At 42.3% G+C, this 25,448-nt stretch overlaps 3 protein-coding genes across 14 annotated transcripts in view; 2 read left to right on the forward strand and 1 right to left on the reverse strand.

Moving 5' to 3' along the window:
* Window positions 1-668: 668 nt before the first annotated feature.
* LOC105296507 (PHD finger protein 20-like) lies at window positions 669-9,705 on the forward strand (the record flags this gene model as incomplete). Its single annotated transcript, XM_011366621.2, has 3 exons — window positions 669-1,118; window positions 2,930-3,113; window positions 7,179-9,705. Coding segments are annotated over 3 exons (777 nt in total), but the record flags the coding sequence as incomplete, so codon positions are not given.
* A 996-nt stretch (window positions 9,706-10,701) lies between these two features.
* Window positions 10,702-11,741, reverse strand: LOC105296466 (SCAN domain-containing protein 1). Its single transcript, XM_023534430.1, has 2 exons — window positions 11,614-11,741; window positions 10,702-11,506 (listed from the first exon to the last, which is right to left on the reverse strand). Exon 2 carries the CDS (start codon window positions 11,455-11,457, stop codon window positions 10,951-10,953), a length of 507 nt encoding a protein of 168 aa, XP_023390198.1. The 5' UTR covers window positions 11,458-11,506; window positions 11,614-11,741; the 3' UTR covers window positions 10,702-10,950.
* CNBD2 (cyclic nucleotide binding domain containing 2) overlaps window positions 11,687-25,448 on the forward strand; it is a 53,972-nt gene continuing 40,210 nt past the window's right edge. For 3 of the 12 annotated variants that reach the window (XM_011366550.2, XM_023534428.1, XM_023534427.1), the window contains exons 1-3: window positions 11,842-11,989; window positions 13,739-13,851; window positions 23,412-23,549. In XM_011366550.2, coding sequence (XP_011364852.1) covers window positions 23,442-23,549 — 108 coding nt within the window. In that variant the 5' untranslated portion in view covers window positions 11,842-11,989; window positions 13,739-13,851; window positions 23,412-23,441. Of the gene's footprint in view, window positions 11,990-13,738; window positions 13,852-20,236; window positions 20,653-23,411; window positions 23,550-25,448 lie in introns of those variants that run through there. The other 9 variants (XM_011366554.2, XM_011366553.2, XM_023534426.1 and 6 more) reach the window with 9 other exon arrangements.

Consider the following 25,448-nt stretch of genomic DNA (forward strand, 5'->3'; position numbering starts at 1 on the left):
ATACAGTTTTATGTGCATATACATGTTAGGCAGTGCTTTGAACAGATTCTCAGAAGAGTTTATGGCTCAAAAGATCAGAATCCTTGTTCTTTAGTAAACTTTTCTCTTTGGTGAGAGTAGATTTTAGAAGAATTTTTAAAAATTTTATTATTAATGGCCTATAGATAGATGACTTTTGATTTTATTTTTCTCCCCTCTTTGGATCATCATTGCATTATTGTAATTGAGTATCATTGCATGCCAGGGTTATCGTGACTTGTTTATTAATAAATTATGGTTATTTTTAGTAAGTCATATTTGAAGAATATTTTACTGCCAACAATGTACTTCTATTCAAATTAATTCACTTAATCTTTATTAAACTCAGTGGTCGATGGCAGACACATGGTTAGCCCAGTTTTACAGAGGAGGAATCAAGAACAAGGCTGGCTGAGTGACTCATCCCAATTGCACTGCTAATCAGTAGTAGCTGAGTTGAAATGCAGTCAGGCCTTCTGACTGTAGGTCAAGTCCCACTCACTGCAGGTGTGCACAGTGGGAGCCTGCCTGGGGCTGGTCTCAGAGACTCTGAATTTTTATTCTCTCTTTACTTGGCAAAGAGTGATTTGTGATCACATGGCCCAGGTGGGAGCTCTTCTCCCTATGGGGAGAGTGTTGGGAACTGAAAGCCCCTGAAGTGGTTCCAGTTACTCCAGAGCCCTTTCTGTGTTTGCCCTCCCCACAGGAGCAAGGAGCATCCTGATCTGCAGCTGTGGTGTCAGCCTTGGAAACAGCACTCAGGGGACGAGAAATCTCATTCCAAACACATCCATGTTGCTGAGGCCAAGAGCAAGGAGGAAGCCCCAAGCTATAGAACTTTGAATGGGGCGGTGGAGAAGCCCCTGCCCCGATCTGTGGAGGAGTCCTACATCACCAGCGAGCACTGCTACCAGAAGCCCCGCACCTATTACCCTGCTGTGGAGCAGAAGCTGGTGGTGGAGACCCGGGGCTCTGCCCTTGATGACGCAGTCAACTCCCTCCACGAGAATGGTGATGATTCCCTCTCCCCGCGCCTGGGCTGGCCTCTAGACCAAGACAGGAGCAGGGGCGACAGTGACCCCAAACCCAGCTCCCCAAAGGTATGTGGCTCACTTGTGCTTGTTCTTAATTCAGTGCTTGTAAGTCCTCCTCCTAGGGTTAAATGTTCTATGGAAGATGATTATTATAAAATTGTATTTATTGTAAAACTGTATTTAAATTTGCTTATCATGGGTGTTTGTGGTCTGTTAAAATGGGTGCAAAATCAGGAGAGCCCATTTAAACTAAAGATCTTGCTTCTGGGAAGCACCTACGAAATGGCATAGTCAGTAGGGGTAGGGGTGGGCAGGTGGGAAGTAGCAAGGAGAAAAGGGTTGCATGGGACTTGATGAATGGAACTAAGTTAAGAAAATGAGGTTTTCCTGTAATGCAACTTACATTATAATTGCACCTAGGTGTTAATTCTTAGCATGAACAAAAGATGTCAAGTGTTGTGTTAGGCATAAGTTTTTCAATGTAATTCTGTGATAGCTTTACTTTGACTTTTAACTTCCCAGACCTGACATAAGAATAGTCTGTTTTATCAAAATATTTGCAGATTTACCAGTTTTCTCAAGTTTTCCCAAGAGTCTCAGTTTGTCTGTCTCTGTCTGTCTCTGTCTGTCTCTGTCTCTCTCTGTCTCTCTCTGTCTCTCTCTGTCTCTCTCTGTCTGTCTCTCAAGTCATTCTCTTCTGGAGCCTGCTGTGTCACCTCTTGCCAAAGTTGTCATTTTTAACTATTCACTGGTCTTGTTCAGCCATGTTCTCAGGTGTCAGGCTGTGTGATTTTGAGAGCTTCTCTATCCTTGTTCTTACTTTCACAGACTTTATTCTGTGGGTTGGTATCACCATCATTAGATACGATGCCGTATATTGCTAAGAGCATTCTAGATTATAAGCCCCTCAAGGGTGGGTGGGCATCGTACCTCATTCAGCCTGTGCCCTTGCCAGTATCTAAACAGTACTGGGCAAGGCTGGTAAGGACAGTCTTTGCAGAGAGACCCAATTTCAAGTCTCAACTCAGACATTTACTGCGTGATTCTGAGTGGGTCACTTTACCTCCTCAGATATGTCCCCTCACCCAAATGACAGTGCCATTTTAGTTATTGTGCAGTGTATCTGTGAAAAGCTCGCAGCACATGGCTTTGTACACAGTAAGTTCTAAAATATTAGCTAGAATCTATTTCATTTCAAATGAACAAATGAAAGGTTGAGATCACAAACCCCAGAAAAGGTTTGTCCTCCTAGGCATATTTCCTAGCAGCATCTGGCATATAATAAAAATTTAGAAAATAGTGGGCCTAAACAAGGCAGCCAGAGTTAAAAATTTCTTTCATTGATGGCAGGTTGGCTATAGGCTGGCAACTGTATTTTGTAAACCTTACCCCATTTCATCATCACAAACCTTTAAAGTAGATTTTACTATTTCCATCTTTCCTATGAGGGAACAGGCTCAGAGAGGTTCACATAGTCAACAAGACACAGAGCTAGAACTTAAAACTAATTTGTCTGACTTCCATATACGAATGTTTATCTGTACTTGCCCTGGTCTACTCTGGACTCAGGGCTCTGGAAGCCATTCCGTGGCCTATTTCAGGCCGCAGGCATCGGGCCAGTTACTGGAAAGCAGCTGTGGGGTCTTCTGAGCCAGACGTCTGTGCTGCCCTCAGGTGGTTGCAGTTGGTATAGCAGGGACGCTTCTGCCCAGTGCACAAGAGAGACGGAGGAAATGGGAGAGATGGAGGAAAGCGAGGCAGAGATTTGGAATGTACAAATTGCAACTGGTTTTTCAGATAGTTGCAAACACTGGCTGGTTGGAGAAGGAGATGGGAGCTGTTTCTATTAAGTGACTTAAATGTTATTGCATCCCCAGGTGAGGGACTATGTCTCCAAAAAAGTCCTACCAGAGGAAGCACCTGCTCGGAAGCTGCTGGACAGAGGTGGAGAGGGGCTACTGAGCTCCCAGCACCAGTGGCAGTTTAACCTGCTGACCCACGTGGAATCGCTTCAGGATGAAGTCACGCATCGAATGGACTCCATTGAGAAGGAGCTGGATGGTAGGGCTCCCTCCCTGGCTCTCTGCCTGTTGGCAGGCACTGCGAGCCCACCAGGATGAGATGCTTTCTGAACCCCCCGAATCTGGTTCTCCAGGGACAGCCGTATTCTTGTCTTTTCTTCTTTTCCGTCTCACGCACTTCCATTCTCCCCTGAAGATGGGCAGGCCTTACTTGGAGTATTTATCGGGCACTTCTAAGGTCTGCGTAATGTCAGGGGTCCTGCCTCACTTCTGCAAAGGAGAGTGTGCAGAAGAGCAGCTGATCTCTGCAGGCAGTGTGCAAGCTGAGCAAATCTTTACTAACCAAGTTCTTAATTGAGTTTTTAGGATATCCGAGGATTAATCTGAAAAAAAAAAAAAATAACACCTTTTATTTCAGCCTTTGATAAAATCTAAAATGAAGCCTTCTTCTCTTTATCAGTAGGGATGTAAGAACTCGACTGAGTCATCTGCGTAGCCCCTGGGTACTTCTCCCAGATATCAGTGGTAACAGATGGGCTTGGAGGACAGAACGCGTGATGATGTAGTTCATGTTCAGTTTCTTTTGATCCCCAGGAAGTTGCCAGTTTGGTTTTTGAAGACAAAATTCCTTCTTGATTATTCTCTTATTTCCTAATTATTTGTTTTCATCCTTAAAATGGAGACTGATTAAGAAATGTTCTGTTTGAGGACTCTGAGTGCAGTCAAGCTGTTAATTACTTTTATTGAGGATATAACATACTGAACATGAACAAATTTAGAAAAATGCCATTTGCTACACAAACTAGGGTCACAAGGTTTGGCCAGGACTTGTGAATGGCCTTGGCCATGCCAGGGGAGAACTGTGAGGGAAGCAATAACAGGGAGGCCTCCTGGAACTGCTGGGACTGAAGCAGAGCCTTGAGGAGAGAATTTTCTGCTGGAGAGGGGGTGACTCAGAGTGGATGATATGAAGACTGCTTGTACTGGAAAAGGGATTGCTCTGTTGGAGGACAGAAAGAGAAAGAGAGACAGACCTACATGCCCTCATGCGTGTGTCCTGCCCCTGAGGCAAACCTGAGGCTGAGGCAGTGGGAATAGAGGGCTAATCTAGGGTCTCTTGTGAGGGCATTTCTGGAAGCGTGAGTGTTTCTCTTTTACTTCTAAAAGGTTTGCTTGGTCTCCTTAGAATTGTAACTGATGCCACTGTCTGTGAAAACCGTATTAGATTGCTAAAAGGATCAAACGCCAGACTGAAAATTGTAGGTTTTGAGAGAATGGCAGTAGGAGTGGCTCTGGGTCCCTAAGAGGAGGCTTAGCACCATGGAAACAAGATTTACATTTCGTTGTGGCCAAAGGAACCTTCTGCCCTTAGGGGAGAAGTCGGAGCCTAGCTGCTTATTCACTGCCTTACTCTTCCTGCCCTGCTTGAGCTGCCCCAGGCCTGGGCTCACCCAGTGTGGCAAGGATCATAAACCTGGGCTTCCCCTCTGTGGCCTCCCAGAGGACCCCTTCTGTGTCCTGCTGATTTGGGGCCACATACTCTGTTCATGTTCTCATACTCCAGGCCTTGAGAGGTACCAAGCATAAAAATCAGTTATAAAGTTTAAAGGTTTTTAGTTAAACAGACTTTTGCATTGTGTTTAATTAATTCATTAGAATCCCCTTTTACTTCTACTACAGTAGAGAGTGAACTCTTCGGTTCATCTAAATACCATCAAGATAAGCAAAGTTTATATAGGAATTTGGGTACAATATTGTTTTTTAAAAAGCCTAGTAAGCTGTTATATCGACTGATACATATTTTAAAATGTCATTGTTTTAATATTAACCATTATTTAATAATTTATGTAGTTGTATGAACAGTATTATAAAACTAAAAGACAAAAGGTATTTAATGACCATGAAAATACTGAATCTTTTAGCATTAAAAATACTATTTTAAGAAAATATATTACTTTATAGAGCACATTTGAAATGAAACCTTCTGCCTTGCTTGCTGTCATTTTACTGCTGAAAAGCTGTTGAGCTTCCTTAAAAGAGAAACTGAGGGTAGGGGTCCAGCATATGACATGGAGAAAAGGCTGGCCTGCTGAATGCTGGGGTCCAGAGGAGATGCTGTTGGTTCCCACAGTTCTGGGTCTGGTCTTCAGCCCTATAAACTAGAAAAGGTTTCCAGCTTAGAGACTCCAAACAGTGCTCTGAACCACGCTCAGACTCTTCTAGTTTGCACGCTGGCGCTCTTTCTCCCTATGCATGCCTCTTGGGTCACCACAGTTTTGGGAAATGTCTTTGGTGACATTCTGGAACCACATCTGTGGTAGTCATGGCGACCTTAAGAGAGGGGCCTCTCAGCAATTGTAGGAGCATCTCGCCAGGGATAGATTGGCTGACATTCTCTCTCTCTGTTGGAAGCAGCCCAGCCAGCCTTGACTGTGTCTTCTTTAGAGTCACCCAGATGGGCTCTTCTGGCATTGACTTTGGGTCTTTTCTTTGTTTATTCTTGTGCCCTTTTGCTGAGCAGTGCCCTGTCTCTTTCTAGGTTTTTTTTTTTTTTCTTTTTTTTTTTTAAGACTTAATCAGTGTATTGGAACTGGTGACTGTGGAGTTTTCCTTGCTCAGGTCACTAATCACTCTCATATGACATTGATTCTTTACTCTTGGTTTTCAAGTTCAAGTCTGAGAAGGCAGTGTTATTTTTCTTATTTTCAGATACTTGTTGGGATCAGGAGGAGGGAAGGTTCCTCCTCCTTGGAACCCTCAAATACCAGCAAGAAATCTGATAGAGGGAGGATGGTGAGCTCTGTGGAGCCCGAGCAGTCGGGGCATTCCGCCAGGCTATTCCTGCATTCTCTCACTGCCTTGGTTGAATGCCTGCTATGTTCCAGGCACAGCTGAGTGTTAGGGATATAATGGTGAGCAAGGCAGACTCGGCCTCTGCCTTCGTGGAGGCTGATCTCATGGTAGAGACAGATATTAATTAAATCATCCCATTATGTATGGTTACAAACTATGGTTAGTGCTCTAAAGGAGGAGAACATGTGATAGCACAGCACCCATAACACAGGGACCAGAGTGTAGAGTTGGGGAAGGCTTCTCTGAGAAGTAACTTGCAGGAAACAAAGGGTTTAGAAAGGTAGGAAAGATTGTGGAGGCCTGGGTCTGAGGAGGGGAGAGGATTGTGTGTGAGACTGCAAGCTGCTTGAGGAACAGGCATGGGGTGGGTCTTCCTCTTTCCGTACCTCTGGCTCCAGGGTCCAGAAGGTGCTCAGTATAGGTTGGAGCGTGGATTTAAAAAGCTACAGGCAGGCTGGGGCAAGCACAGGGCCTACCTGGAGGGGCCGGCTTTTGTCAGAGATGCAGAGTTCCAGGATGGCCTCTCCTCAAATGCCAGAGCTTCAGGGAGTGGCCTGGGTAAGAACAAACATCCTCTAGAGAAATCCCTGCTCTCAGAAGCATGACAGCTTTTTAGATATTGAACCAATTATAATCAAATGTGTTAGTACCTGGACATCTTACACCAAATATTTAAAGAGAAACTAAAATCAGAATATTCTGTGCTACCAATGATAGCAAATCAGAATTTATGGTGAAAAAAATAGACCTTTTCGAGTTCCTTTAGATTCTCATTTTTCTTAACAGGAGCCTAAAATACCAGGCTCTCTGATTTCTAGCATAGGAAACCCTTATAAAGATTGGGCAGTAACACTGAGAAAGCCTTTCTAGACTCTAGAGCCGCACTAATACAGTAGTCACTAGCTATGTGTGGCTGTTCAATTAAAATTGAATACAGTTTAAATTCAGTTCCTCATTTGCACTAGCCACTGTTTTAAGTGCTTGGTAGCCACATACAGCTAGTGGCTCCTGTATTAGACAATACAGACAGACCATTTCCATTGTCACAGAAAGTTCTTTTGGATTGTGCTGCTCTAAAGCATTTGAGCTTTGTCCTAGGAGTAATACTTTGTAGAGAGGGTGATGAGTCATTGTTGCCTTTCTTCCTGCCTCCCATTGGGTGGTCAGATGGGATATGGTGCTGAAATTTTTGATGACAGTTTTACAAATCAAGTGTTGGAAACTCACAGGGTTGTCTCTCTTCTTCCTACAGTGTTGGAGAGCTGGCTAGACTACACCGGGGAACTGGAGCCCCCGGAGCCACTGGCCAGGCTTCCGCAGCTCAAGCATTGCATCAAGCAGCTGCTGACGGACCTGGGCAAGGTGCAGCAGATCGCGCTCTGCTGCTCAACATGAAACTGGGCACCCAAAACTAATGGGGGCAAAATCCTGGGGCGCATGCAGGAGGAACTTCGCGTATTTAAATAAACAAACCTAGCATGCTGAATGCACGTGACACCGACTGACTTCAGGGATCTGGGCAGGGGGTGTGATGGACATTGGACAAAGAGGCCGTTTTGGTTGCTGGAGGGCAGAGCACTCTGATCTCGAAGCTACCAAGAGGGTAGCAAATAGACTCTTGGGATTCCCTTCTTCTGTGCACATCGTTGGATGGAGTGAGTCTTTTTGCACAAACTTCACTTGAAATCGTGCCACCGATGATAAATGGAATGAGAGCCAAAAAGTTTCGTTGGAAACAGTTGTAAATTCGACTTGCAGCTTATTTAATTGACTTTTCTGTCAGGTTGGGGCACATGCCAAGCCTTTGGTTTCTGCCTGGCATGGATTTAGGTAGCAGGCGTCATTTTCATTTTTCCAGCTTCTTGGGAATGTCGTGATTTCACCATTCTGTGAAGGTTGGTAAGGAGCAGAGGCCTTGGCTGCCCTGCCTTCTCTTTAGGACTCTTCACTTTTCTCACATCTCTTGCATGACTTCATGGTACTGGGACAGGTTTTGTATGCTTTCATCCCAGAGTTGGCCGGGTTGTGTCTTTTGTAGCAGAGCCCATACAGCCTGTGGAGGAACTAGAATCTCACTGTAGTAAGAATCTAGGAGGAATGCGAACCTGAAGCGGGTGAGGTCTGGAATCCAAAGGACGTCGTTTTCTACCCACTTCTTAATATTGATAGCTTCCCAGGTCTATTTCATGTCCAAAAAATATTTCCCCAAATTTTGAACTCTTTCACTGTAAAGATTTGTTACAAAGAATGTGGTTTGGGGAATTACCTTATTTTATATTGTAAACAAACTTAAGATTCTACACGTGCCGCTTTCCTCCTTCTCTGAAGGGTGTATGTTCAGTAGTGGCATTTTCAGAATGGTTTTAATATACTTTAACACTTTACATTTCCTCTTTGTATTATTTTGTGAGATCAAGGTGATTATGCTGCTTAAGGTCCAGGTACAGTTTGTACCTTTAGAGACAATATTTGTTACTCTCATAGGTTACGGTTCCACGTGTAATTGCTATATTGGTGTTTTTCTTTACTAGGCAAAGTTAAAGAAAATGTTCCATGCTTTGAGGAGTGACCCGTTCACCATTTACTTTTCTTATCACTAAAGGCAAAAAAGCACAGTTGTCCATTAACACTCACAAGTTAATTATGGGTTTATGAATCTGTAATGTTTTATGCTGCAAATATTTACTATGTAAACGTGAAGTAGCCAATATCTCAATAGCAATGACAGTATCTCCAGCAATCTGTGGAATGGTTAGGTTTTTAAGGCATAGGTCATTGTGGTCGTGAAGGCCTCTGTACCAAGGTCTATTTCAGGGAATGCTGTCTAGTGCTTTGTTCACCATGTGATTATAAAACGAATTTAGGACAAGTTTACCTGCTGTAGCGTATCCATCAGAAGGAATACACGTAGCTATGACATCTATGGAAAAGCTGACACAATTCTTCTACAAGAGGCTCTTTCCCATTGCTAACAGTGTTTCTGGTCTGGGAAGAAACACTCAAGGAGTATGCATGGCATCTGTTTTGCATAATTTATCAGACAGCCTCATTATAAGAATTGTGTGATGTCTGAAAAGGGAAGAAACAGAATGGTTTTTTTGTTGCCACAGCTTTAAGGTATGACGACTCATTACTGATTTTTTCCCCTAAAAATAAGTTTGAGCGTCACATCCGGGGAAGCTGTAGCTTTAAGGTAGTCGATCTCATGTCTTTTTCAAAGATGGAAGCAGAAAGTGAATTACTCTAATTTTGCCCATTATTGGGTTTATTGTTTGTTTTGTAAAGAAATAATCTCCTTTCACTCATTGTGACTTTTGTCCTTAGGGAAGCAGGGATAACTCCAATTTCTGATAACCTCAGTGTGCTTCCCTAATTTAAAGCCATGTTGAGGGGCTCCATCCTCATTGCTGGGTCAAGTTGAATTAACCCCAAGTTGGAGCACTGGAAATTGTTATTTGCAAATGTTACTGTTACCATTTAGAAGCACGTACACTACCTAAGTTTTCTTTTGAGAAAAACTATTCACCTTAAAAAAAAATTGCCTTGACAAAAACAGTTCTGGTTTGACTAATCATTTTGCTTAAGTCATGAGTATATGCAAGGTGGACCCTTGATGAGCCAACATTGCACTGTGGATACATATCTATGTTTACGCGCTATTAGAACAGAAGGCGCTGTATATAGAAATGTTGCTTTGAAGCAATATTTGCAAAACATGCAAACTTCTGTATATGTATTTGGAAAAAATAAAACAGGTTTTTGTTGCTAATGTTATGCTATTAAGTTCTCTATTAATGTGCATTGCTTTTCTATAAACATCTTTTAAAGAAGTCTAAACATTTTTACATTCTAAATATTTATCTTCTGCAAGGAGGCAGATGGATGCAAGCTCAAGATCCTAAATCCCAAGAAAGTATGCAAAATACTTTTGAATTCATTTGTCTGTCTTTAATATGCAAAAGTAAAATGCCCCACACTAGCCTCTAACCCAGTCTGGCTCACGCTTTGTAGTGTCAGCTGCAGGCTTATTATATTGACTATTGAAAGCAGTGCTGGGGAAGGCCGGTTTGGCTTTCCTTATTATTATTAAGATGGCACCCACTACAGATAGGACCCTTCTGAGACTAATCCAAACTGCCTACGGCGGAAGACTGAAAGAACAGAGTAGGTTCTAGATTTTATGGCAGTGCTTCCCTATTGCCAAATTCCTTCTTCTTTCTAAACAATTATGCTTATTAAAAAAAAAAAAATGTAGGCAGTTGGAGAAATAAAAACGTGTAGCTCCAGCAATATAAAAAATCCATTAGTTCACACCAGCTCTGCTTAAGTACTTCTAGAGGCCTAAGATTTGGTAAGGAAGGCGAGTCTGGAGGTTTAAACCAGAGCTCACAAACAAGAACTAGCCTATCTTTAAGGACTTTCCCGGAACCTTATTAAAATAGCTCTGAAGTTTGGGCCTTTGGGGAAGCCTGTGCCCAAAGGGCCGGCGCATGGAATAAGTTGGTGGCAGCGTTGGTATGGAGCCAGCTATTTCCCTGCACGATCCTACAACCACCTAAAAGGCAAGACGTACCAATTTTTCTTTGAGGTACAAAAACAAGCTCAAGTTCTAGTGAGAGAGGGGCAAATATAGAACCCTCATCACACAGACTCCTAATAAAGGACACCCAAGTGGGGTCTTTGGGAGCGCGCGAGGAAAACAGATTTCCCAGATGTATTGAAGACCCAGGCCTAATCAACACATAATGATCCAATGAAAGCCAACGAAGGCCAAGTGATTAGAAAACGAAGGTTTTATTCTCATGGGCCCAAGTTGGTTTCGCAACTAGCCAGAAAAGAGGTTGGAAATACGCTTGGAAAAATAAACCCAGTAAAGAACGAATGAAAGGGACACACCAGACTACAGGATGTGCCAAAACTCATTATTCATTAATGCGGAGTGGGGAGCCAGGCTCAGGTCCCCGGCCCCGATCATCGCTCCAGTCCAGGGAGCGCCCGGACCAGGCCACCCGCAGCTTCGCCGCTCAGCCGGTGATGCGCACATCCGTGCGGCGGCGAAGCCGTCGGGCCCGCGCCGCCTCCGGCAGGATGGCAAGCAGCTGCTCTTGCACCAGCATCTCCACGATCTGCTCCTTGGTACGGATGTCGGGTCGCAGCCACTGGCGGGAGAGCTCCCGCAGCTGCCGGAACGCCTCCCGTGGGCCCGCCGCGTCCTGGTAGCGGAACTGTCGGAAACGCTGGCGGAACGTCTCTGGGCCGGGCCGGGAGCCGCCAGAGCCTGGGGCGGGGCCCACGGATGAAGGCCCGAGAGCGAGCTCCAGGGCCGCGGAGGCCGCCGCGGGAGGTGGAGAGACCGCTTTAGGGACCGCGGCGTTTTGGCTGGAGGGTTCGGGGACAGGCGGTGGAGCCTCAGGAGTCGATGAAGAGCCCGCAGAGTTACGCTCCCGGTCTGAGCTCGGTCCAGCTTCTTCTTTGTCCTGTGGCGGCGCCGGGCTCCTAGGAGCCGCTAATACCGGCTCGGTCGCCACCATGACTCCGGCTCTGGGCGTCACTCTTTGTCCTGCGGCCTCAGCACTGCGTCTGCGTAGGGGCGGGGTGAGGAGGGATACGTTTCCAGCTAAATGGCAGAGCGCGCGCCACCCGAACAGAGGCGGATGAGGGGCGGACCGAGAGAGCACACAGCTCACCTGCACCAGCAAAGCGCCTGGAGCCGACGGAAGCGGAAGTCTTCGCAGGCAGCTCTATGATGAGGTCGGCGCACGAACGCCCGGAAGCCGAGTCCCAGCTCGAGGAAGTGGCGCCCCCTCGCGTTCTCAAGTCGCGTGAGGAGGAGACTGCGAGCACGCTGTCCCGGTTTAATGTAAGCGTGAGATATCTTTGGGATGGTGGCGTCACGGTGCACGAGTTCGAGCCGGAGTCGGAGTCAGAGTGGGAGTCGGAGGAGGAGGAGGAGCCAGAACCCAAAGTGGTTCTTACCCGCAGTGATCGCTTCAGCTTGCAGGTAGGTGACCGATGCGTATGTAACCTTGCGCGCGCACCTGCTTGATCCACGTTAGGATGTTGGTGAGCCGCAGGCTGGTGGGGGCTGGCGCCCGGCAGGTGGCGGGCGTGGTACAGCGGAGCGGCAGTCGGGCACTTGAGAGTGGGCACTCGAGAAACTTTTCTTGCGCCGTCAAAAGGAGAGGGCATTCCCGCCTTATTGAGAATAAGACAAAATATAACCTGTGTGTAAAATCCTCAACAAGCAGTGAAACTTGCCCTTCTTATTACAGAAAGAAAATGCTCACGAACTCTTTGCCATTATTATTTCTTGCGTGTCCTCTGAAAACAAGGGACAGGCGGCTCGTGGGTTTGGCGTTTAACGTCAGGATTAGTAAATACACTAAATGCGTTGCTCCTTTTGGTGGCCACTAGCCACATGTGCTTACTGAACCCTTAAAAGGTAGATATTTGGGATTGAGATGTGCCATAATCTAAAATACACACGAGATTTAGTACGAAAAAGTAATGCAAAATAGCTCAATAATTTTTTTTATTGATTACATTTTGAATGATGTTTTGCATATTTTGGGTCAAATAAAATATATTATTAAAATTAATCTCACGTGTTATTTTAGTTTTTAAATGTGGCTACTAGAAAGTTTTAAATTACATATACGGTTAATATTTTTCTATGGAATAGCCCTGTGCTAGCGTGTTGGTAAACTCCCCATGGCAGGGATTATTTGCCTTAGACCAGAGTTGTTGAGAGAATTAGATCAGTAAAGCCCTTGGAAAGAATGTTTGCTATCGTCTTCATTAGGTAAATTGTTTGCTATCTCTGAGCTAGTTTTCTTATCTGTAAAATGTGGATGTAACAGAATTTACCTCAGAGAAATTATGAGAATTCAGTGAGATGATGCAGGTACAAGCAGGTACCTCTGACAGCTCTTCAGTAAGTGATATATTCTGTTGGACAGGGAAATTAAGGCCCAGAGACAGACAGGGGTCCCATATGAAAAGTTTTGTATGGCTCCTGCAGTCCCTTTGAGTTCTGTGTGGAATGAGTAGACCTGTTTAACAGCCATCAATATACCAGTGGCCCTGATATAAAATTTGCTTCCCCCATAGGATGTGCTCTCTTCCAGAGTCTGGAAACCTTGAAAGTCATCGCAATGGGTCTTTAATGTTTTTTAGCTACTGCCATGTAAAAATTGAGAGATTTCACTTGCAATCTGGATTTCCAGATTCTATTGAAGAAATGGATGAGCTGGCCAACCGCAAGCTGGACAGGGGAGTGGGTGGGGCGTGGGGAAGGGATGAGAGCTGAAGTTGGAAGGTCAGTTGGAAGTTAAATCATAAAGAGACTAGAATTCCATGGTGAAAAATTGAATTCTTGTCCTCTTAGACAGGGAATGAATTCTTATGGTACTTGAAATCATGGAAGAAATGGACTGGAGACATTCTGTGATTCCAAGTACCACAAGAGTTCATTACCTTTCCTGAGAGGACATTTTTTTCTCTCTCTGTTGGAATCATAGAATATAGAGATGGAAGGAGAGATCTTGGAGATCTATTAGATCTATTAGAATTGTGGAATGTTAGCATGGAAGGGGCCTTAGAGATTAAATCCAAAAATCGGATTCAGTTATTCTGAACTCTTTATGGGTCAATAAACCCCCAGAATCTGGAAAAAACAACAACGAAAGAAGTATATAAGTAATCCACTTACATACTTCTGCATACAATTTAAGGTGATTTCCAGATATTCCTGAACCCAGGTTAAGTTTAAAATATATATTTATATGTATTCTATTTTCCTGAATTTTACAGAATAAGTCAAGACACGAAGTCATACACTCTTTGTGAACCTGGGAATAATAACGACCACACTGAATGGCTCTGAAGACTCAATGAGGAGATGTAAGTAAAGGAACTGGTACGAGGTCTGATACAGAGTATACACTATTAATTTTTTTAAATGGTAATAGTTACAAAGGGGTAACACTGGAAGTTCTAGTGTGTGGTAGTGAAAAGTCACAGACATTGCTATTATCATTATTAGCCATTTTGAACCTCTGTATGTATGTGACACTACTTACAGATGAGAAATTCAAGTCTAGAGTGAGTGATTAACTTGTCTAGGTTTAGCTAACGGGTAGCAGGATTGGGATTCAAACCCAAGTTTGACCTAGAGATAATAGGGAACTACGGAAGGACTTAAAGCAGGGGAGGGATGTGTTCAGATTGTGTTTTAGGAGACTCACTCTGTATACACTGTAAAGAGTACTTCTTTCTTGCTGAATACTTGGATTGTTGCTGATTTTTCACTATTAAAAAAATAATCACCTAGTATTTAAAGTACTTTCTTTCTTTTGGATTACAAGTGCCTGTTGCTATAAAATCTATTTGGTTTCTGAGTTCAAAAAGCAAGAGTTTGGATAGTAAGGAAGACCTGGACTTCCTTAAGCCATATTCCCAGTAGGGAAACGACCAAATTCAATTTTTTGCTAGATATTGCCAGCTTTCTGTTCATAGAGGTGTGTTTGATTCTTAGAGCCTTGGAACAGCCCCTTTACTTCACAGATATACAAACTAAAGTTCAGAGAGGATAAGTATAGTCAGGGTAGATCCAGGGCCCAGCAATGAATGAAGGTTTTAGTTGCTGTGCATTCTCACCAGCTCTTGGTATTGTTGGATTGCAAAAATCGATTCAAATTGGAGTTTAGTGATAGCTCATTGTGCTTTTAATTTGAATTTTCCTAATAGCTAACTAATGATGTTGAGCATCTTTTCATCTTTTAACTTTTTTTGGTAAAATGTTTGTTCAAATCTTTTACACATTTGAAATTTTTTGTCTTTTGTTGAGAGTTCTCGAGTTTTGTTTTGTGTTTTACTTATCCTGATGCAGTTTTTAAAAATTGTGGTAAAATGTACATAACATAAAAATTTACCATTTTAATCATTTCTAAGTATATATAGTTCGGTGGCATTAAGTATGTTTACATCGTTGTACCAACACCATCACCATCCATCTCCAGACGTTTTTCATTTTCCCAAACCGAAACGCTATATTCTTTAAATAACTCGCCATTCCGCCCCCACCCCTAGTCTCGGGTAACTGCTGTTCTACTTTCTGTCTCTTTGAATTTGACTCTTCTAGGTCCCTCATTAAGTGGAATCATGCAATAATTGCCCTTTGATTTCTGGCTTATTTCACTTAGCATAATGTCTTCAAGTTTATTCATGTATTGTGTATCAGGCTGACTAATATATATGGTATTACATAGTCATCGTATGTAATACCACATTTTGTTTATTCATTTACTGATGGACATTTGGGCTGTTTCTACCTTTCTGCTACTGTGAATAATGCTGCTGTGAACACTGGTTTGCAGATATCTCTTTGGGTCTCTGCTGTCAATTCTTTTGGGTATATACCCAGACTTGGAATTGCTGGATTATATGATAATTCTCTGTTTACCTTTTTGATGAACCACATACTGTTTTCCACAGCAGCTCCACTGTTTTACATTCCCACCAGCAAAGCAAAGGGGTCCCAATTTTTCCACATCCTCGCCAACCCTTGTTATGTTGCCTTATTTTTTTAATGTGAAATATTAAATAGGAAACTTTAAGTTACCAGTGGACAAGAAATTCAGGTTTTCAACATATTTTGTTATCCTATAATTTCATTTACATACATCACACAGTACATACATCATTCCAGGAGGCCAGCTCATGGTGAAGAGGAAGCAGGTTCTGCTAATGAGATAGTTTGGATAAAAAGCCTCCAGGATGTTCCATTTTCTGCATTTTACAATTTTATATGTAGTCTAAGAAGCTTGATCTGGTCTCTTTTCTTCTTTTGGATAACATATTTTATCAAATGTGTTTGATCTTGGGCTGAAGATCTGTTTTGTCTTTTGATGTTTTGATGAGCTGCAGATAACAGGTCTAGGGTACTTAATCTAGTTAGACTATGTTTGTAATTAACTCAGTTATTAGTAATTCTCTTTCCTGATAAACCGATGTAAATTCAGAAGTGGAAATACTTAATAATCCATTTGCCTTTCCCTTCTTTCGCTGAAGTCTCTTCAGTTGCAATCCTGCAAGTTCCCAGTTTTCCATGAACCTGTTTTTACGTGGCACTCTACCAGTAGCTCTGTGTTCCATATTGCACTACACTGATCTTGTTTTATTACTTAAAAATCAATTCATTCATTTTGAATAGGTGATAGATACCTAGTACAAAATTCACAAGTCCAAGAGTAATTGTTTTACTTTTTTAATCCTTTTCTTTCCAGCCTTGTTATTGTTAGTTCCCTTTATATATTTAAATATGCTTATACATCCATTTCTTGGTCTATTAGGTTTAAAAAGGGTCTTAAGATTTATAGTTCTTATGGCTTCAAAGATACCATTTGTTCTTCCAATACTTATAATGCCCGTCGTTTATAAATATGTGCCTTGAGCTAAGAACAAACTAGTTTTCATCAAAAATGGAAATAGATGCAATTATTACAAGAAAAAAAGATTTACAGTTCTTAAAAGTTCTCATCACAAGAAAAAAATTGTAACCAAGGCGATAGATGTTAACTAAACTTATCGTGGCAATCATTTCACAGTATATACGTATATCAAGTCATTATGTTGTATACCTTAAACCAATACAATTATATCCCAATAAAACCAGGAAAAAAAAGATTTACAGCTACAAAAGTTAAAGAAACCCATGTACGTATGTTACCTCACATCTCTCTATCTCCATACTTGTTAGCTATATTATTCGTTCATTTCCAACTCCTTGCTTTTTTGCAATCTTATCCTCTGTATTCCTAGCTCCCTTTTTGATGTTTTTAAAAATGACTTTCACTTCTGAGATGGTTTTTTAAAAAACACTTCCCAGTGCCATCTCTTCTTGTTGTCTCAATCATCTCTTCTTTGAACTACGGCATCTTTGTTTTGATCTCATGTTTTAAAATTCACCCAGCCCTCTGAGTTCTTTGTTGTTCATGATTATCATCTGTTTCATGTTAATTTCCTTCTGGTGTGTGCCTTTCATCTGCCATTTGTTTTTCTTATTCCCTGCCTCCCTCTCCTACTTTTGAAGCAATCTATTTATATAGGTCTGGTGCTATTTATTTTTTACTGTAACTCCCCTTTAAACGAAGTGAGTTCTTCCTGGACCAGCTATTTGTTGGAGTTGTGTATGGAGAAAGGACTAGCGTAGAATTCCAGGCTGGCAGGAAATCTCTTAGGTTCATAGTGAAACTCCTTATGACAAGGGTTTTGTGTGAGTGAATTGGTTTTGCACTTTCTCTTTCTGGAAGATGGTACTTGGGTGCTGCAAGGCTGCAAAAAACAGCCTGTCTGTGTGTTTCCTTGGTTAGCCCACATGCCCTGCTTCTCCTTGGCGCCAGTGGCACCAGGAAAGCTCCCAGAGCCAGCCCTGTCATCGTGACCCCCATGTGGTACAGAAGGTGCTATTGGTTCTGCCTTCAAGGTGCATGGCCTTCTTTGGAGAACTCCAGACTCAGCTTTCCCTGAGACCTGCAGCCCCAGGCATTTTCTGTTGGCTTTAACCCTCTGAGTCTTCTCAGCACATGACATTTCTGAACAGGCCTACGTGATGGCCTGCTACTCTGAGCTTTCTCTGACCACTGTATTGCTGAGCCCAGAAAAGCTGGTGAGTGAATGCATCCAGGAGCAGCCCCCAGCCAATGGGACAGCTCTAAGGCATGCTCTGTGCAATCTTACTAAGGTCCCAGCACATTGGAGCCCACAAAAGTGACATGTTGATTCATATGCCTTTGTCAAAAATATTTTTTTAGTGTATGAAGATCAGATCATTTTTCTGCTAGTATAACAGATCGTATTTATGGATTCTCTATTAATCATTTTTGCATTCCTGGGATACTATGTTATTTTTTGAATGTGCTACTGAATTCCATTTGCTTATATTTTATTTATAATCTTAAAAACAATATTTAAAAATGAGATGAATCTCTAGCTTTCTCTTTTTATGCAATCTTTATCAGATTTTTAAGTGTCAGTATTCTTACTTCATACAAAGAATTTGGTATTTTCCTTCTATTTATGCTCCGGGTCAGTTTAAGAAACATCTAGATTATCTGAAGTTGCCTGTTAAAACTTCAGGGCCTGGTAATTTTTTCATTTGTGGTGGTGGTGGTGGTGGTGGTGAAAGAGCTTTTTCTTTTCTTTTTTTTTTTTTTAAATAATTTTCTCTATTTCTTCTATGAAAACTAGTCTATTTAGATGGCTTCTATTGGGATTACTTTGGTAAATTATGTTTTCTTAGAAAATTATCCATAAAATCTCAGTATTTAAATGTTGACAGCTAATTCACATTTTTTAAAAAACATACCAGCAGGTTAAATATGGCCTGTAGATCACCATTTTGCAACCACTGATTATAGTCAAAGGATTTTAGACCCAAAAGGGGTCATATAGATTCTATACTGAGGGTTGCAAATAACATGCTTGACAGGTAACACTGTTTTGTGAGGTGAGGACTTGGTAAATTGGAGAGCCCATTCCCCAACTAAAGATAAGCAAGTTTTAACCAAAACATGCAGGTCAAATAAAGCAGTCTGCCAGGTCAGTTTGGCCCATGGGTAGCTAGTACATGGCTTTTGCCAGCCCAAGGTCACTTTCTGCCACACTTTATGGGCATCCCACTTTCCAGCCCTGTCTCATGCTCCCTGAGCAATCTCTACCTTTTCTTCATATATGTTTATAACTTATTATAGTGAGAATTTCTTTTATGGTGGCAGAAGCATTTTTCCTCCCCATTGTGTTGTGAACTTGTGAGCAGAGACCGTGTCTTATTCACCTTTTCATGCTTTGTATGTAGTTGGAGCTCTATAAATTTTTGTTACATAACTTTTATAATTAGCAAAACAATAAAAGATCTTATCTTAAAAAGACCTCATTTGTGGAATTGACTCTTAACTCCATTTTATAAGGAGGAAAATGAGGTCCCACGTGGTTAAGTGATTTACCTACGATCACACAAGAGTAGGACCAGTGCTCTTTCTGAAATTCACTCTGTAATAATTCAGTTAGAAGAGTAGGAACTAGAACGGAAATGCCACTTCCTTAATTTCTAGAACCGACTTTAATGTCTGACTTTGAGTCCCCAGCCTATCTCCTGGCAGACAACTTAATATACATGTCTTCAGGTAAACGGAGATCCAATCCAGTAATTTTGAGGGGATATAATTTCAGGCTATTGATTTACCTTAGACCAGTTCAGAGCTCCCCAAACTTCCTGCCTCTACCTCCCCAACACTGATCTAATTCCCAGGGCAGTTACACAACCACAGCTGGCAGGAAGTGAGGTTGAAAGTGTCTGCTTTCGGGGTCTCATCAGGTTCTTGGTTCTACTTACTGGTATCCTTGTTGCCCCTTGATAGTCTGGATCCTCTCCATGTCATTTGGATCCTCAGGCAACTCAGAGGACTGATGGGACCCCCATCCCCCCACCTCCAGTCCATAGTCACCTGCCACCATTTCTCTTGCCTTCCCCATGCCCAGTAGTTTATCTCAGAAACCTCCAACTTTTGTAGAGGATCTTCTTGTGTTTCCTTCCTCAAGACCAGGTCTCTGGTAAAGGAGGCAAAAACTCCACACTGCTTCCGTCTTCTCTCTCTGTCTCTGTCTCTGTCTCTATTTCTGAAAATTTCTCTTCCTCTCTCTCTGAGTCCTTTGCATCTTTTCTTCAGGTAAGGGAGAAAAACCCCAGTTCTACCTCTGCTTGCTTCTGTAAGTGGTTAGGATCTCATCCCAAGAGTAATTAATTTAGTAATTTAATTTAGTAATTCAGAGCCTGGGTCTTTGTTCCCAGCTGTCCGGCAGTCTTCATTGTGTTCAGTTCCCTTCCATTTGGTGGTCATTTGGGGAAGAGTTGGCAGATAGGCCTAGCTAGATTGGAATGGCTAGATTAGAATGGCAAATCTGGCGGTACTTGGAGTCATAGTTTTTCGCTGATGCTTCTTATACAGAAAATTGAGATCATCAAATTGACATCTTTAGTAGGAAAAGATACTTTAGACCCTATATTCTTCTTGACTTTTGAAAGAACTTCAGAGTCATTGAGTTCTAGTCACGAAGTTCCTTTCAACATTTGGCACCCCATTTGGTTCAGGACTTCTGATTTGCTTAGTGTCCCTGATTTACTGATTTAACAAGATTTATAGGACAGTGGCCTACACCTACATTCCAGGGTCTCCAAGTTCTCAGAGTGGTCCCCAGGCTGAGGTGTTGGATGCCCCCAGCCCCAGCCTTGGAGCCGCCTGCTTTTTTTAAGATGGCCCCATGGCTCTGGCAGTCATTGAGCCACTTTGAGTTTTAGTCTCTTCATGTATGGAGTGCGTGTGAGGTCCCTCACCTTGCGGTAGTTTTGAGGATTAACTAAGATAATGCCTATGAGTGTTCAGTAAATATTAGATTCTCAGATTCTGGTTCCTCTCTTCCTTCTAGAATCCTTAATTGTGACATAAGGATGAAATTCTCTTAGCTGTTGGGTACAAAGAGTAGAGAGGAACATTGACCTTGCCACCGAGGGAAGCTATTCATTTCCATATAACTGGGGAAAGATTCTGGGGAAAGATATGTGGTCCTACCATTGAAAAGCAAAGGAGCTTGTTGTGACATTTGCTAGCTTGGGAACCATGAGGAGATATATGGTATCTCATTCCTGGCAGGTCCTGAAGAAGGAACTGGTAAGGATTGTCAAGGGCCCTGGGAGGGAAGAGTGGAAGCTTGAACAGACAGGTGTTTTGAGGAAGGGAGAGGCAGGTGTAGGAGGGGGCCTTGGGTAAATGTGGCCACCTTGTACCTTTGGAGTCATAGCATGGGTACAAAGGAAAGAGTACCAGATTTGGCTTCAAAAAGACAATTCTGAGCGCTGTCCTGTAGCCTCCACACACCCCACCTCCTCCTGGAAACTGGGCAAGTCATAGGCTACACTCTGAGCTCCTGAGTCCTACTCTGTACCTACCCTTCCTGCTATTGTGAGATCCAGAGCTAATCAGGCCCAGCCACAGAGTAAGTTAATAGGTTAAACTTTTGGACTCTGGAGCCAGCCTACCTTGGTTCAAATCCCTGTCACCTATCAGTCATGTGGCTAATGTTAGTATTAGGCAAGTTATTTGATTTGCTATGCCTGTTTTTTCCTCTGTAAAGGATGATGATCGTAGTAATACCTACTGCATAGATTTATTGAGGATTAAATTAGTCCATACTTATAAAGGGCTTAGCATAGTAGCATATTGTTTTCAACAAGCATTAATTTTATTAATAAAGCCTTTCCCCATATTTCCTTTAGATTTATAATTTTTGAAGAAAATTTATTTAGATTTTTAAAATCTAAAGTGACAGGTGAAACTCCTCACCATCCCACTCCCGTTTTCCTCACTGCTAACCACTTTCCTGAGGCTGATATATACCCTTCCTATCTATATTTTTAAATTTTATTACACATGTATGTATATATAGCAGCAATAAGTATCCATAAGCAACTATGTAGTATACAGCACATTTTAAAAAATGGTATCATAAATGGCATCATATTTCACCTTTTTCTATTCAAAATTATATACGAGCTTTACCCACATTGACATACACAGCTCTAGTGCGCTGTTCAATCCTGTGACTGTGCTATAACATTTTGATGCATTCCCCTACTGATGGACACTTGCCACTGTTACAGTGTTACATGATCATCTTCCTTGTGAGTATGTGTAAGCATAACGGTGCGTATAATTCCTTGATTGTAAAGGACACATTCTCAACTTCTAAAAATATTGCTTCAACTTTTAAAAAATTTTAGAAAATTCCTAATCTGATAAGTATAAAATGGTATCTTATTACTTTAATTTTCATTTCCATTATTTCTAGTGGTATTCAGAATCTTTTCATTATTTATAGGTGGTTCAAGTTTTTCCTTTGAATTACCTGTTCATAGCCTTTGCTCACTTTTCTATTGGGTTATTTCTATTCATTTTCTTTTGATTTGTAGAATTAAAAAAAAAAAATTCCGGATAGTAATTGTTTGTAATCCTGGATAGTAATCCTTTGTTGATTATATGCATGGCAAATATATTCTTCTATTCTTCAGTTTGTCTTTTTCATTTTGTTTATGATGTCCTTATTATCAGAAGTTAAACAAAAGGTTTTAGTTTTTGCATTTTTTAAATTACGGAAAATTTCAAACATAAAAGTTGAAATTTATATAATGATCATCCCTTAGATCTAACCATCAACATTTTGCCATATTGGCTTTCTGTATTTGTGTGTGTGCACTGGTGTGTGTTTACTGAGTCACTTGAAAGTTGCATACTTTATAACACTCTCTTAAAAATAAGAACACAACCATGGTATCACCGTAATACTAAGAAAATTAAAACAATTTCCCTATAATATCTAATATCTAGTCATATTAGATTTCCTTATTTGTTCCTAAAATGTATTTTACAGCTTGTTATGATGAATTAGGGTCCAGTCAAGGTTCATAGTTTGAATTTGCTTGTATGTCTCTTGAGTCTTAATCTAGAATAGTCCCCACACTTTGTTCATTTTTCCTCAGGAAATTGACTTTTTGAAGAAACTGGGTTAGGTGACTTTTAGATTCTTTCACATTCTGGATTTGTCTCTTTGATGTTGAACTTGCTTCCTTATCCCCTGTATCTTCTTGGCAAGTAGATGACTGCCCTTACCTAAATTCGTATTCGGGATTTGTTCTCAGTTCCAATTCCAAATTCCCAGGGAAAATATTGGATGGGCCATCATGGATTAGGCGTTATGTTAGTTTTCTATTGCTGCTCTAACATATTGCCACAATTTAGTGACTTAAGACAATACAAATTTATTATCTTGTGTGGTCTAGAAGTCTGACATGAGTCTCTCTGGGCTAAAATCAAGGTGTTAGCAGAGCTGCCTTTCTTTCTCAAGGTTCTAGGAAAAAATCCATTTCCTTGACTTTTATAGCTTCTAGAGACCACCCACATTCCTTGGCTCTCGGCTTCCTTCCTCTGTCTTCAAAGCCAGCAGTATTGCATCTTGCTAACTGTTCTTCCTTCAGATCCATCTGATTCCCAAGTTCAGGCTCTCTGCATCATCCCTTGCCTCCTGCCACTATTTGTGCTCTTTATTTTCTGGACCAAAGTGAAAGAGTGTACATTTAACTAGAACTAGGCTGCTAAATGTTTTAACTACTCGTTCCTGGAGAAGGGGATGCCCCCATTTGTAGTAGTTGCCAATATATATGTGGCATAAACATTCCCACCATGGGCAATTTCAACATGAAATTGATTCAACATGATTTCAGTAGTCTTGAAAACTTTCTGAAAATGTAACCATCGCTCTAGCACACCATTGCATTTAATCCTGTTCCGTTTCACCTAGCTTGGCACCATCCGGCCCGCTGCTGATGGTTGAGAACAGACGGTTTCCACTGCTCTTGTTTCTTTTGTTTCCACAGGGGCTGTATCAGCTCATCCTGGATATCATTATGATGATCCGAGTGTGTAAAATGTTCCGCCAAGGCCTCAGGGGATTCCGGGAATATCAGATCATTGAGAATCCTCACAGAAGGCACCCTGTCTTCTCCTTTTGGGATGTAAGCCGCTAGGCTCAGCAGAATTTGGAGGTTTAAGGGGTTACTATAATTAGCACCCCACTTTCCAGCCCAAGTTCTGTACCAACTGAAAGAGAAGGCAAAGGATAAAGCAGATGGGAGACCCAACTGTTACTTTTATTAATGATGAGATTTATATTGGAGAAGATGACTTGTATCATCAAGCGAGAGGGTTACCTAATACCGAATCCCAGCGTTAGACAGCCTTGCATACACAGTCACAGGCAATGCTGGACCATGGCAGCCTCCACTGTAGCAGCAGGGCCTTCTGCCCTAAACTTCCAGCAGAGAGGGCAGAGCGGAGTGTGGTCTCAGAGGAAAGGAGAAGGGGGTGATAATGCCTAGTGTTTCCTTCCAAATCCACTAAGGAGTTTAAGTCACTCCTCAGTGTGGAAGGAGAGGGGCCAATAGTGTTCAATGAGTACAACTTCCTCCATGTGGAAAGGGAGAGGGGAAGAAATCGTCACCATTCCAGAGGTGATCAAAAGAGCCTGAAGAAGTCCACTTGGGGTTTTATGAATGCCCAACTGTTCACCTTCTCTATCTTCTTTCCTGTCCTCCCACTTAAACAAGAAGGGAACATTTGCAGGGCCTGTGCAACTCTGGTGACTATGGTTTTTAGATTTTCTAGAGGGTCCCAGTTTCAAATATTTTACCCCAGTGGTAGATTACGAGCCCATTTTTGGTTCAGAAAAGTTGATCACAATTTTGTTAGCTTGTTCTGGTTCCCCAGAGTTACGTTCATTACTGTCCAGGGCTCCAAAGTTTCCCCAGCCAATACCTGGACAAACCCTGCCTATTTTTCTGTTATGCCAATGGTGACTAGATGCTGCCTCTGCCTCCCTGCTGCAACCAGCAGCTCACTCCAAAATATTTTCCAAAATGTTTTCTGAAGGATAGTAGCCAAGGAAAGAAGTGCATGTGTGTGTGTTGCGGGGGTGGGGCAGGGAGTAATGAGAGAAAGGAAGGTGGTCTTGGATTGGTTTCGGAGGGGTGAACTGGTAATGTAACTCTGTGTGTGGCTGCGTTTAAGATGTAGCAGAGAGGAGGGGCCCGTGGGCCAGCTAGAGAGGAAAAGGCGTTCAGATATATTTTGAAGACACTATGCTGGCCAAACCAAACAAGTCTGCAGCCATATTCTGCCCTGTAGTTGGGCCATGAGATGGGAAGGGATGAATTAGAAGAATTGTGACCTGAGAGACAAGGTGAACTCTCAGGAAGGACATTCTGACTCAGGGTGTCATGCACTGGAGAAGTGAAGGGCCCTGGAGATCAGGAGTCTTTGGTTACCAGCAGACCTGGGCTGATGCCTGGGCAACTGGAAGCTGAAGATCGGTGTCAGGCTTGTCATTGGGAGGGTGGCCTTGAGTAGAGCAGAAGCCTTTCAAGGGCAGCTTGTCGGGGTCATATGGCTGCTGCGCAGAGAGCGAGGAGCCTGGGGCATAGGGTTGGGTGGAGAGATTCATAGACTAGTTTTTAGTAGAGTATGTGAATCAAGATCTTTCTGAACACCACCCCTTTCCTTCATTGGTTCCCCTGAGTAGAACCACGTGGATACCCAAACTCTGGAGAAAGATATGAGATACGCCTAGAGAGATGAATGGGGGTCCTGGTTGGCCCAAGATGGTGGTCAGGACCTTATTTGTCCCTTTTCTTCCCCCTCACCTTCCCCTACATATTTTCCCTCTCTCTCTCTGCCCCCTTCTCTACTCTTACCACATCTTTTCTGCATCTTTTAGGAGGTAGAGGTGGATTAATTCATCTCTAAGACCTCTTATACCTCCTCCTCCTGGCCACCCTCTAGACGAGGACCATTCACCTGCTGTGTGACCTTAGGCAAGTTCCTTCTCTCCCTTCAAGTCTAAAACAGGGCTTAATACC

The sequence above is a fragment of the Pteropus vampyrus genome, unplaced genomic scaffold (genome assembly GCF_000151845.1).
Source record: "Pteropus vampyrus isolate Shadow unplaced genomic scaffold, Pvam_2.0 Scaffold125, whole genome shotgun sequence".
In the NCBI taxonomy this organism is placed as follows: domain Eukaryota; kingdom Metazoa; phylum Chordata; class Mammalia; order Chiroptera; family Pteropodidae; genus Pteropus; species Pteropus vampyrus.